Consider the following 13,188-nt stretch of genomic DNA (forward strand, 5'->3'; position numbering starts at 1 on the left):
AATTTGCATAGCCAGAAAGTTGTATTTGTTAAATATTTGCAGAGTTCTAATACAATAATGTAACACTTAGTTGAAAAATGGAGTGTTTTGAACTCAGTTTCTAATTCTTAAATGATTTTTATTCATATTTAATGCTAAATATCTCAGGTTTTGTGAAAGCTGTTCAAAATAACAGGAATGGAATTTCATTATCTTTTGGGAAAGAATTTTCTGCATTAATTTCCATGCTAAGAGATATTTGCATAAGATAAGGTGCAGCTCTCCCGGAGATTTTATGCACCTGATGACAAGTAGAGGCAATTTTCTACTTTCCAGTGCATTGAGATGATTGATGTGAACAGAAGATCAACAGAAGAGTGTGTGTCTTGTCCACATTGTTCACTAATGTATCATTTGCCTGTAGAAATTGGTAAGTGATGCATTTGTCAAGACACTATGTAATGTTTCACATTATTACACCATGTAGGTTGCAAATTTTGACTGAACATGCAAAACTCCAGGTTAGAATATCAACATGTGAAGTTACAGATGGGCACAATTAACAGACACTTACAGAAAGCTTTCAGAATGCTGGTCCAAGGTGCCACTGATGTGTGTGTGTGTGTGTGTGTGTGTGTGTGTGTGTGTGTGTGCGTGCGTGCGTGTGTGTGTGTGCAAACTTCTCTTTCTTTTTCTGGTGAAGGCTGTTGCTGAAAGCTTTGTCTAAGTGTCTGTTCACTGTGCCTTATTTGCAACCTTACATGTCATCTTTACAGTAAGTAGCAATCTATCTTTTCCTTACATTGCAAATTTTGATTGGCAAGTTAAATGGCAGTTAAACCCTTAATGATAAAAGAAGAAAGCATTCCAACAGGTTTTGCAAAATCCTGGATCTTGATGGCGACTTACTGAAGAAACAAATTGAATCATTTCCAAAGTAAGAAACCTGCTACTCTGTACATACAAGTGTTAGTTGCTGATTAAATTCAAATCTTGCTACTCTGGACATGCAAGTGTTAGTTGCTGTTTAAATTCAAATCTAAGTGTGTTTAATGTCCTTTTCCAGGATAAGTACCCTGAACTAAATACCAGCAAAAATTAGCAGAGGGAGATTTTTCATATCTTGGTGTGCAAAGGTCAGGTGCATGTTCATATGGTGAGAAACTTTTTCAGTGGATGCTTAATGCAGATTCTACCAAAGGGATTAACATATTTGAAATGGAAAGCACAATTTACCCTGCTAGGTCCGGCTGAAGTAGCATACAAAACACTTACTGCTGAAACTGGAAAAAGCAAAACAACAATAAGTGACATTTTGAGTTGAACTTCAGCAAGTACTCTTCTGTCCTTAGATTCTCATGTATTTTATAATTGACACTGCTCTTGTCACAACCTGGAAGTATATAACTGCTAGTAATGTTGTTGTCATGTATTTTTGGCTTGAAATTATTGCCAGAAGAGATAGAGCAAAGATACCTTAATACATCCTAAAGTATATTCTCTCACATTTCAACCTGCACAGTGATGATGAGACTCAGTGAGACTCAGAATTCATTAATCTGGTCTGCCTGTTACATTGGGCAGAATATCAGTTATTGGATGATATCCCGTTTTCAAAATCTGATTGTTAATAAATATTTGATTCCTCATTATAGGGAATAGTTGCCTATGACACAATAGCAATTTGCCAATGTGAACGACAATGGATTTCTTGTCTACAATATGGAAGCTAATGATTTCAGGGATTAGCACACTAGACCAAGTGTTGCATACAGACTTATACAAAATAACTGAGTGTATCTGGCTACAAATTTAATCTGATGACTGCACTACACTAAGGACAAAGAAAAGTCGCAACATCGTGCAACTATGGTTTGTCAAAGCATTGTAAAAAAGCTGAGAGGTACTGGGAAAAGAAACTGCCACCATCTAACATTTCAGTTTTCCTTGTCTTTTATGATAAATCAAAAGCACCAAGAAGAGAGACTTGCTTGACATGTCAGTATATCCCTGCTGAAAAATGGAATTTCTATCAGCAATTGGCAACTGAATAGTCGATTAACATGCCTATCTGGCAAAACCCATTGTTTGGGGACTGCAAATGGTATGCAGAATGTGCATGTTAGTGTCATTGTGACAGGAATAGTGTTAAACTTTTCAGTGTTGTCTGCTGCATCTTGGACAGATTTTTATTGCAATAAGCATTGTGTATTTTGATCTATTTTTTCAAAATAAGCTTTCTATTTCTGCGAAAAAGTAACGCAGATAATCCAGTGTGTTTCAGCAGTACAACTTTGTAACTGCAGATACAATGTTTTTCTTCCAGGAAGATTAAAATTGTGGTCTTTGTTTCAAAGGTAATTTAAGCAAATGTGTAATAAGTCTTACAGTAATATGCAGAATAGCATTTTTCTTTGTATACCTTGCCTATATCAAGAAAGCCTAAGTAGGTAATTGAAAAAGAATTTTTTGTCCTCGTGTAAAATTTACTTTTTGTTGGGTACAACATTGTTCATCACCAGTTTGTTTATAAAACCCAAAGAAAACAGGCTGTTGCACACACAGTTCAAAATAAAATGTAGGGTGCCTGGTTGACAGTGTTAATAACTCTTGTACCTTTGAGAAAATTTATACATGATGTATACAAATAAACGATCTTTCAGAGCATGTCAAAAAAATTATGATCACATGTTAAATAACTCAGCAGTCAGTGTGGCACACAAACAGATGCCACAAAAGGAAAATGATCATTTTAAGTTTTATATTTGAAAACTGCAAGTAACATCATACATTGCTCATTGACATCATTTGCCTGGAATACGAATACTCAAGTGAGTAAGCACTCCCGGTGTTTTAAAACAGTTGAAACTTTTGAAAATGAACTGGATTGGACAGACTTCCCATAAGGCTTTGTATTGAGTACTAGTGATACTAGGATAGGGGCCGGGGGGAGGGGGGGGCAGATGTACAGCAGGCAGCAGTTTCCTCTCCATTTCCCTGCTAATAACGGTTATTTCTTATAATTTGCAGTGCTCAGTAGGATGGGTCTGTTTAATTCCTGTCATTAATGTTGTCACTGCCAAAGTGTCTCTGAAGTTGTGTTAAAGTCTCTTTGGCATTTGAGGTAGGATAAGATTAGTGATAGGAAAATGGCTGAGAAGGAGTGAAGACCCTCAAAATAAAAATCTCTCGAATCCCTATGTTTTAACCCACAGTAGGAAGCAGACTATGGAAGACTACTTTTTTATTGAAACACAAACTGACCCTCAGTGTCTGTTCTGTAATGCTATTTTATTGTTGTGGAGATAGTACTCTGTGAAATGACAGTTTCATCTCCTTCGTGAGAAATTTGTGATCACTTTGGATCCTTTGGAAAAGAAGCCCAACTTTTCGAGTTAAAACAGAAGAGAGAGAAAGAAGTAAATTCATGTAGATGTATGTGATTACTTAAAAATATTGCTATTATTTATAAAGCATTATCTGGTTTTGCCTGGATTTTTACCAGTTTACAGGAAGAGAACCAACTCATTAACAGTGATGGCGAAAGGGAAGGAAGCTATCATAGCTCTTAAAATAGCTAAAACAGTGTATCGCTTCAGTGATTGAGAATTTGTTAAAGAGCATCTTGTTGTTGCTTCAACAATCTTGTGTGTAACGGTTCTTTCTGTTACTGAAACATTTGTGCTTTCATGGAGAACACTTTGCAGGCATTTTGAAGAGGTGGCAAGTGTGCAAATGCAACTGAAAGATAAGACTAAAAATTTTGTTTTTTCTCTTTGGGATTATATGAAAGTGTGCATTTTATGGGTGTTGCTGAGCTTGCTGCATTGTGATAGGTGTCAACACTTGAGATCAGTGACGTAGTGGATCACTTGATATAGTATCAGTGCGTGACACTGTTGTGGCCGATGAAATATTTTCTTTCTTAGGAAACGTTATTGACAACTATGACCTTTATTGGGAAAAACTTTCATCAGTTGCAACAGACAGACCTCCTTCAATGATTGGTCAAAACACTGATGTGTTGCTTTGATAAGAAAAAAAAGGTGAAAAAAGTTTATATTCAGCAGGAAATACCAGCAAAATACTGTGTCCTATCTTGCATTAATCTGCTGGTAAAATATGCCAAAATAAGAAGTGCCATGGACATTGTTGTAAAAACAGATAGTAAATTGGATGAAAATAATTTGGGGCAACAGCAGTTTAAATATTTTATGGCAGAGCAGCCAGCGAGGCCTTTGTCAAAAATAGACCACACGCGCCCACACACACACACACACACACACACACACACACACACACGTTGCTGGCTGAAGGCTTGTATGTGACAGCCTTTTTGTTGTGCCTTCTGTGACTCAGCATCCCCGATGTTGATTGCAACTTCCCTTTTCATAATATTGTTACATTCCATCCTGGATTTTCCATTGTTGTTTCGGAATGTTTTTTCTTCTTATGTAAAGACATAGCATTATTCATGGACCTGAAATTAAGGCCAGTAAAAGAATTTGGTGACCCCAGTGGATATTGTTTTCCTAACTCACCGTACAAAGTATCTGAATATCTTGAACACAAAATTGCAAGGTGGGTGTTTTTGACACTGTTTTTGGTTTTCAAAAGAAAATTGCTGTTATCGCTAAAGTAACTTTCAGAAAGTCCATATGCGCTCTTCTTGAATGTTGTATGGGTTATAAATGAAACAAATATTGAAAAGCAGACATTCTTTGTGATGTTAAAGGCTTTTTTAGAAAACTTTGATAGTAGATTTAGTGGCATAAAATGATTTGAACTTGATCTTAAGTGTTTTTGCAACTCCTTTAGCAGTGGAAATGCAACATGTGCCTCCTGAAATTCAGTTGGAGCTCATTGACTTTCAGTGTAATTATGTGCAATTGTTTAGAGTAGCTGACTGGAGCAATGCATTTGATGAGCAATAATTTCACTCCAAACATCAAGATGGTACGAAGGAAAACATTTAAATATAATAATTGAATAGATATGGAAATACTCTCTCCTCCTCCCCTTACCTGCCCCTCCTCCATTAATAGTAGGCCAGCTTTAAACTCAACACTACTCAGTAAGATTACACATATTGACAGATGTTTAGTTAAAAAAAAAAAACAACTTTTCTTATTACTTAATACCTGTGTTGTATTTGTGACCAGGAAATTAAGTCAGCGAGAGCTATACTTTTATTCTCTTTTTCTTGACCCCTCTATTCCCCCCCCCCCCCCCCCCCCCACACACACACACACACACACACCCAACCTCCATCCCCACCCAACCCCCACCCCACACCCCTGTTTTCCACTTAACCGGTTGACAGAATTTTGAACTTTTTGTACTGCTTGTAATTGCTGTCCACCTATGCAGTGCATTACTTTGAGGTGCTGCAGTATTTATTATGGCACTATGCAGCGAAAAGACCATTCTTTATTTGTTTCTTTGTTACTTTGTTGTGCCTCTTTCTTGTGGAGTCCACAGTTGACTGAAATTTATATTCACTCAGTAGTGGACACCACAAGAATGTTATGTCAACTGTGGACACCACACGATCCTGAAAAAGATAGCAGCAGAGGGGTTAAAACATAGATTGTATAGAAGTAGTACAGCCTAAAAATCCAAAGTTTTTACTATCAGTGAGACAGCCACGAAAACCTGCAGACTTAAATAAAAGTTAAAATTGTTCACTGTGTAGTTAGAAATGTTCCCATTTTATCTGTTGTGCCGAAATTCAGCTTGTTCATTTGTGGAAAGCTGGTCAGGACAATTGGAGAATCTTTACATGTCCATTGTTATAATAAATGGTTACAAGGATTTTGCCTGTTCAATCTGAAATGAAAATAAAAACTTTTTCATTTAATTTATTTACACAACCAGTTTCAATGTTCCATTACATCATCTTCAGGCCCCTTGACTAATATCAATTGGGAGGAATCCAGTCTAGTGTGCAGTCATAACAGGAGCCAATATTATATAACCGGTGTCCATAGATACATGTAGTACCATCCTATGCAAACCTGTGTACCGGGTTTGAAACAGTCCTATTGACTGATTTGAGTTAAGAAAAGATGCAGGGGAAGGGTATCAATCTGAAGATTGGTTTGAATGCGACAGTGCTTCACTAGGCATTGTCCCATTGCAGATGGTATGCCATTGCCTTTGTGCGACTTTTGGTCTTATGTACAGCTTACCCAGACAGTTAGACGGGGAGCTACAGTTCTATGTTAACTCCAATCCACAGTAAAACTTGGCAGTTTTCACAGCAACAGAGAGTCAAGATGTGATAAGTAACTCATAAAAATCCCAGGAATGACCAGGGATTGAATCCTAGACAATTGGATCCATTATCTAGCACTTGATCACTGAGCCACATTGATGGGGGCTATGACGACTTCTGTGATTATGAGTGTGATTTGGAAGGGTACCTTCTCAGTATATGCAGTTTAGGAAGATGTTTGTAGATAATGTGAATCTATAATCTTCATGGTACTGAACCAGAAGAAATATTTAAAAACTGATATATTACTGTAAGCTTAAGCTGCTGGATAATTGAGTGCTGCAGTAAAATATACACAAACTATCTGCAGAGACACGAGAACTTCTATCTCAAGCTTCAACCAAACTGATGAAAGCACTCAAAAGAAATTATTTAAAGACAACAAAGTGTGCTAGAGGCTGCACAAATCATGAAGAGAGAAGAATGGGTGAAAGAAAGGGAAGTGGGAAACCATTCAAAACAATCTTGAGAAAAGAAAAATCTAGTATGATTACTTCATTTTTTGTTAAGGTTCCGAAGGAACAGCACTCCAGAAATATTTTGTTTTTCCTTCTCCAGTATTGAAATGTAGAATGCTATTAATTATAAAAATGTGATGTAGATTTTAGTTATGAATTAATATTACCAATATCGAATTACCAAAACTGCATCACCAATGTCTCTGCACATATTAATAAATTTGTTTAAAAGAATAAATGAGCATATATGCCAACCAGTATTGTAATGGAGAAACATATTATGCTCTTAACTCTGCTTTTTGGTAGGAGATAATCAAAAACGAAATCAGTTCATTTGTGCCTTGTCTGTTTATTGAAATAATTTGTCAAGTTTTAATCACCTTTTAAAAATATTTTGTCTTTGTCTTCATCTCCTCTTCCACATTCAGTGTTCTCTGTTTCGTTGTGAAGCAGCAGTCACAGTTCTGACATCACTTATCTACTGGAAGCTGGGTTCACATGCGTCAATCTTCAGCTGCTCCTTCAAGTTTTCTTCATTGACATCTTCAAAACAATTTAAACCCGTTGTCATATTCATTATTTGTACAGTTTTTATTTCTTCATCCCTGAAACCTTGAAAGTCACTTTTCTCTGTATCTGTAAGAATTTTCCTCCATGAATGAGTATGTGAGGAAAATGTTTTGTTGTGTGTTTATTCAGTCATTTTAGATGTGGTGACCTCACTCTATGTATTGTGACAAATCCATTTAACTTGAATTCATACTTACTTGAGTATTAACTCACCCAGCCTGGCAGATGGATTAATGACTTAACGTGGATTCAGAGAAAATGCTTCCCCCCCCCCCCCCCCCCGCCCCCCCCCCAAAAAAAAAAAAAAAAAAAAACCACACACACACACACACACACACACACACACACACACACACACACACACACACACACACAGTGTTCTAGATGTGCACAGGGCATGAATTGCCATAAAAAGATCTGTGGATTGAACCGTGAATGTTTGGCTGTGTAGTTTAACATTTACCTGCAATTCACCAAGCAATACTAATGTAATTGTAGCATTCTGTGATGGCATTTATGTAACATTTTAAGAGAAAATCATACTACAAATTAATCTTGTAAACAGTCTAACTTCCACTTACAAGGCATGGATAGCATCTATTGAAGTGTTTGTGTATTTAGGGAATCCTTCGTATTTGTGCGACTTGCATAAACTTTAGAGGTCCAGGGGTTGTGCCTTCGACTAAATTATTCTTTAGAGTCCCTGTCCTAATGCTGTTGCACATCATATTTCGTAAAAATATTTCTAATTTTGATAGCAGAAATATCTCTTGTACAGGGCTATTACAAATGATTGAAGCGATTTCATAAATTCACTGTAGCTCCATTCATTGACATTTGGTCACGACACACTACAGATACGTAGAAAAACTCATAAAGTTTTGTTCGGCTGAAGCCGCACTTCAGGTTTCTGCCGCCAGAGCGCTCGAGAGCGCAGTGAGACAAAATGGCGACAGGAGCCGAGAAAGCGTATGTCGTGCTTGAAATGCACTCACATCAGTCAGTCATAACAGTGCAACGACACTTCAGGACAAAGTTCAACAAAGATCCACCAACTGCTAACTCCATTCGGCAATGGTATGCACAGTTTAAAGCTTCTGGATGCCTCTGTAAGGGGAAATCAACGGGTCGGTCTGCAGTGAGCGAAGAAACGGTTGAACGCGTGCGGGCAAGTTTCACGCGTAGCCCGCGGAAGTCGACGAATAAAGCAAGCAGGGAGCTAAACGTACCACAGCCGACGGTTTGGAAAATCTTACGGAAAAGGCTAAAGCAGAAACCTTACTGTTTACAATTGCTACAAGCCCTGACACCGGATGACAAAGTCAAACGCTTTGAATTTTCGGCGCGGTTGCAACAGCGCATGGAAGAGGATGCATTCAGGGCGAAACTTGTTTTCAGTGATGAAGCAACATTTTTTCTTAATGGTGAAGTGAACAGACACAATGTGCAATTCTGGGCGGTAGAGAATCCTCACGCATTCATGCAGCAAATTCGCAATTCACCAAAAGTTAACATGTTTTGCGCAGTCTCACGGTTTAAAGTTTACAGCCCCTTTTTCTTCTGCGAAAAAAACGTTACAGGACACGTGTATCTGGACATGCTGGAAAATTGGCTCATGCCACAACTGGAGACCGACAGCGCCGACTTCATCTTTCAACAGGATGGTGCTCCACCGCACTTCCATCATGATGTTCGGCATTTCTTAAACAGGAGATTGGAAAACCGATGGATTGGTCGTGGTGGAGATCATGATCAGCAATTCATGTCATGGCCTCCACGCTCTCCCGACTTAACCCCATGCGATTTCTTTCTGTGGGGTTATGTGAAAGATTCAGTGTTTAAACCTCCTCTACCAAGAAACGTGCCAGAACTGCGAGCTCGCATCAACAATGCTTTCGAACTCATTGATGGGGACATGCTGTGCCGAGTGTGGGAGGAACTTGATTATCGGCTTGATGTCTGCCGAATCACTAAAGGGGCACATATTGAACATTTGTGAATGCCTAAAAAAACTTTTTGAGTTTTTGTATGTGTGTGCAAAGCATTGTGAAAATATCTCAAATAATAAAGTTATTGTAGAGCTGTGAAATCGCTTCAGTCATTTGTAATAACCCTGTACAACCTCCCTGCCCCCTCCCCCCCCTTTTTTCATTCTCTACGTCACTATCTTTTCTCGTCACTCTCCCAATAATTCATGATGTTAATTGATCAGACCTTTTGTCATACATGCCTAAGTACATATTGTTTTCATTTTTAGTACTTTTTGTTGTATGTACAAATGAATTCTGTTGATGCCGTATTTTGCAATGGTAATGCCAATCAACTTTGCACTTCTTGGTAGAGGAAGGTGTCAACATGCAGTGCTGAAGCAAGTATGTACTTGAAACCAGTAAATGAATTCACATTTTCACATTACTGCTGTAATGGTTTTGCAGGATCAGTCCCACCGCTGACTGTGCTGGATGAGAAAAACGGTGTCTCAGTTATACTTCATTTTGCAAAAGATAGACCACGAGAAGATGTATCAGTTGTTGTTGTGACAACCATAAGTAAAAATCCATCACCATTAACTAACTACCTGTTCCAGGCCGTTGTTCCCAAGGTAATTGCAATTTACTATCATTAGCAAATAGTATGATATTTATGATGTAATGTGGTATTAAGAATTGTAATAATGATTAGGATATTACATTTCGGTTGTGTATGTATCGTTTGTAGTAGATATTGTCAGAATATTAGTACATATCGCTGAAATTTTAATCCCTGTGTTGATAAATTTTAGTTAAGTCCCATAGTGCTCAGAGTCATTTGAACCATTTGATAAATTTTAGGCTGATTTATGATTTTGTCTTGGCTGTTTCTGTTAAGTTAGACTTCACTATATGCAGACGCAATGCAACCATTGATTATTTTATCTAACATCTTTCACTAAGTTTTACTCTGCCAATACACCAGTCAATATTTCTAGCATTTGGCTCTTCAAATTTCATGGTTCACAGCAAAAGGATAGTATTAGATGTGTGCTAGAAATAAGGCTAAGTTTAAATGTTATACAACAAAATAATTATTGTACAGTAAGATGCACTGTACTGAAAAATTTGGAAGAGCTCTACATCTAAAAGCTTATAAGAAGTAATGTAATCCCAAAGAGAAGGCAACTTTGTTACAAAATTCCAGTCTTTCTCACTTTTCACATTACATTATCAATTGTACTCAACTGTTAAAACTGTACTAAAATAAATGTATTAAGTTTGAGAACCTCTGTGTGTTATGTGTAACCAAAAAGTAGCACTAGTAATCCAAAAGTTCTTATGGAATTACCAGAAAGATGGCTATCAGAGGACATGTCCATTATAATTATCCGGGCTGTTATGCTGTGGTCGATTGATGAATTGTGTGTCAATTCCCAATGTTTCGTCCCCATCTGCGGGAGACATCTTCAAGGGGGTCTGTAGCTCGATGGAAGTTCCAACACAATTCATCAACTGACCATGGCATAACAGCCCTGATAATTATAATGGACATGACATTTCCGGCCGTGAAAGTCTACATTTTAGTATCACAGGACAACTTACATTGTCAGTGAGAGGCTTTATACATCATCCAAATTATAATATAACTTAAAACAAAGATGATGTAACTTACCAAACGAAAGCGTTGGCATGTTGACAGACACACAAACAAACACAAACACATATACAAAATTCAAGCTTTCGCAGCCAATGGTTGCTTCATCAGGAAAGAGGGAAGGAGAGGGAAAGACAAAAGGATGTGGGTTTTAAGGGAGAGGGCAAGGAGTCATTCCAATCCCGGGAGCGGAAAGACTTACCTTAGGGGGAAAAAAGGACAGGTATACACTCTCTCTCTCGCGCACACACACACACACACACACACACACACACACATCCATCCGCACATATACAGACACAAGCAGACATTTGTAAAGGCAAAGAGTTCGGGCAGAGATGTCAGTCGAGGCGGAAGTACAGAGGCAAAGATGTTGGATGACAGGTGAGGTATGAGCGGCGGCAACTTGAAATTGGTAGAGGTTGAGGCCTGGTGGGTAACGGGAAGAGAGGATATACTGAAGGGCAAGTTCCCAGACGTTGTCACTGTGTAAGTACAGGCATTGTAATCAACAATGGTGTATCCATGGCTTGATGGGGTAAAATGGTGATAAATATTTGTCTCCCTTTATGGGAATCACAAATTATGTGGGAATAAGGGTTGTGACTATGTGATATGAGGAAGTTTGGTTCAGTCCTGGAGGCGTGCTCAGACAGCTGATGTGGTTGAGACGACCGCTTGTGACAAGCGGGAAATCTGGGTTCGAGTCCTGGTTCAACAAAAATTTTCATGTGTCCCAAACAGCTGACGTCAAAGCATATTCGCAATATACGAACTTCTTTTGTAATGTCTACCACCGCTGTACTCGTTAATGACAGTGTCTGTTACTTGCATGCATGTGTGAAGAACATTGTATTGTGAAAATACAAACCGGGTATAAACACAGACATTGTAACCATTAATGAGGTAAAAACATATCTTGGCCTTTCTTCAATCTAATCTGCTACAAAAAGTTTTAGGGTTAGCATTGGCTCCTGTGCAGTAGCCACCAGAAAGATCGCGGGAGGCGCACATCGGCACGGCGCGTCACGGCCGGTAGTTGCCGCAAGTAGAGTCCCGTCCACCAGAGGGCACGCGAGAATTCGGACACGACCTCTGCCAGTGTAACAACAACAACAACTCAGGCAGCACGGGCCATGCCCAGTCAGTTAACATCGGGCATGCCTAGGGCACAGTCCCGGTCTACGCTAAGTGAAGTGCAACGTAAACGTGAACAGTGTTACTACATCCTGTGTTCCCACCTTTCTGTGAAACCCAAACTGATCTTCGTCAAGATCAGCTTCTACAAGTGTTATCATCATTATGTAAATAATTTGTGTTAGTATTTTGCAACTCTAACCTGTAAACACTCATCTACTTCGGAATTAGAATTGCTGCATTCCTCTTAAGGTCTCAAGTTATTTTTCCTGCCTCATAAATTTTACATAGCAGCTGTAAGGTAAGGGTTAATAAAGTCCCATAAAGACCTTGTGCAGGCCACTAAAATCCCATATTTAATATTTTTCCATTGAATGTTCATAGGTATGTAACTCAGTTGTCGAAATTACATCAGTATTAGGCCTGCATGTTGCTAGTCAATATATTGTAGCCTGAATTTGTCTTATAATCATGAATTTGTCTTATGATCATGCTACAATAGATTTGTCTATATAATCATGGTACAATACATCACATTACTTATTTATTACAAGACAATGCATTTAAGTTTGACTTAGCCTTATTTAATCTGTAACTTGTTGTTGTTGTGGTCGTCGTCATCACCACTTTGCCTGAAATGTATTTATCACCATTACCTTCAAAGTAGATCACTTGGTGGCATTTACAATGTTCCCTATGGTTTTTCCATGAGCTGAAAGTTCCTTGGAATGATTTTTTTGTGAGCCTGTTTAGTTCCACTTTGTGATTCTATTTGAATCTACTCAACTGTGTGAAATCTTTGGCTTTTTAACTTGAGTTTCATTTGGGAAATAAAAAAAAGTCACTTAATGCGAGGTTGGGTGAACATTGCTGGTGAGGAACAACTGTCATTTTGCTTTTCACCAGAAACTCCTGGGTGATCAACATAACTTGTGGCTCCACATTGCCATGATGGAGGAACCAGCTGCCTGTGCACCACTTTCAATGGACAAAATCCTCTGACATGTCCCGTAAGACAGCCATATGACATTGCTTACATTCTGGATGGTCTGACTATGATCTTCCAGCACCATATTCCAAACAGCAGTAACATTTTCAGCAATAATGCCAGTTGACAGGCGTCCCGAATGAGGTTCATGG

General features: G+C 38.4%; 1 protein-coding gene across 4 annotated transcripts in view; it reads left to right on the top strand.

Moving 5' to 3' along the window:
* LOC124551243 (ADP-ribosylation factor-binding protein GGA2) overlaps positions 1-13,188 on the top strand; it is a 129,789-nt gene that overhangs the window by 90,189 nt on the left and 26,412 nt on the right. For all 4 annotated transcript variants that reach the window (XM_047126248.1, XM_047126256.1, XM_047126264.1 and 1 more), the window contains exon 9: positions 9,720-9,886. In XM_047126248.1, coding sequence (XP_046982204.1) covers positions 9,720-9,886 — 167 coding nt within the window. The remainder of the gene's footprint in view (positions 1-9,719; positions 9,887-13,188) is intronic.

The sequence above is a fragment of the Schistocerca americana genome, chromosome 1 (genome assembly GCF_021461395.2).
Source record: "Schistocerca americana isolate TAMUIC-IGC-003095 chromosome 1, iqSchAmer2.1, whole genome shotgun sequence".
In the NCBI taxonomy this organism is placed as follows: domain Eukaryota; kingdom Metazoa; phylum Arthropoda; class Insecta; order Orthoptera; family Acrididae; genus Schistocerca; species Schistocerca americana.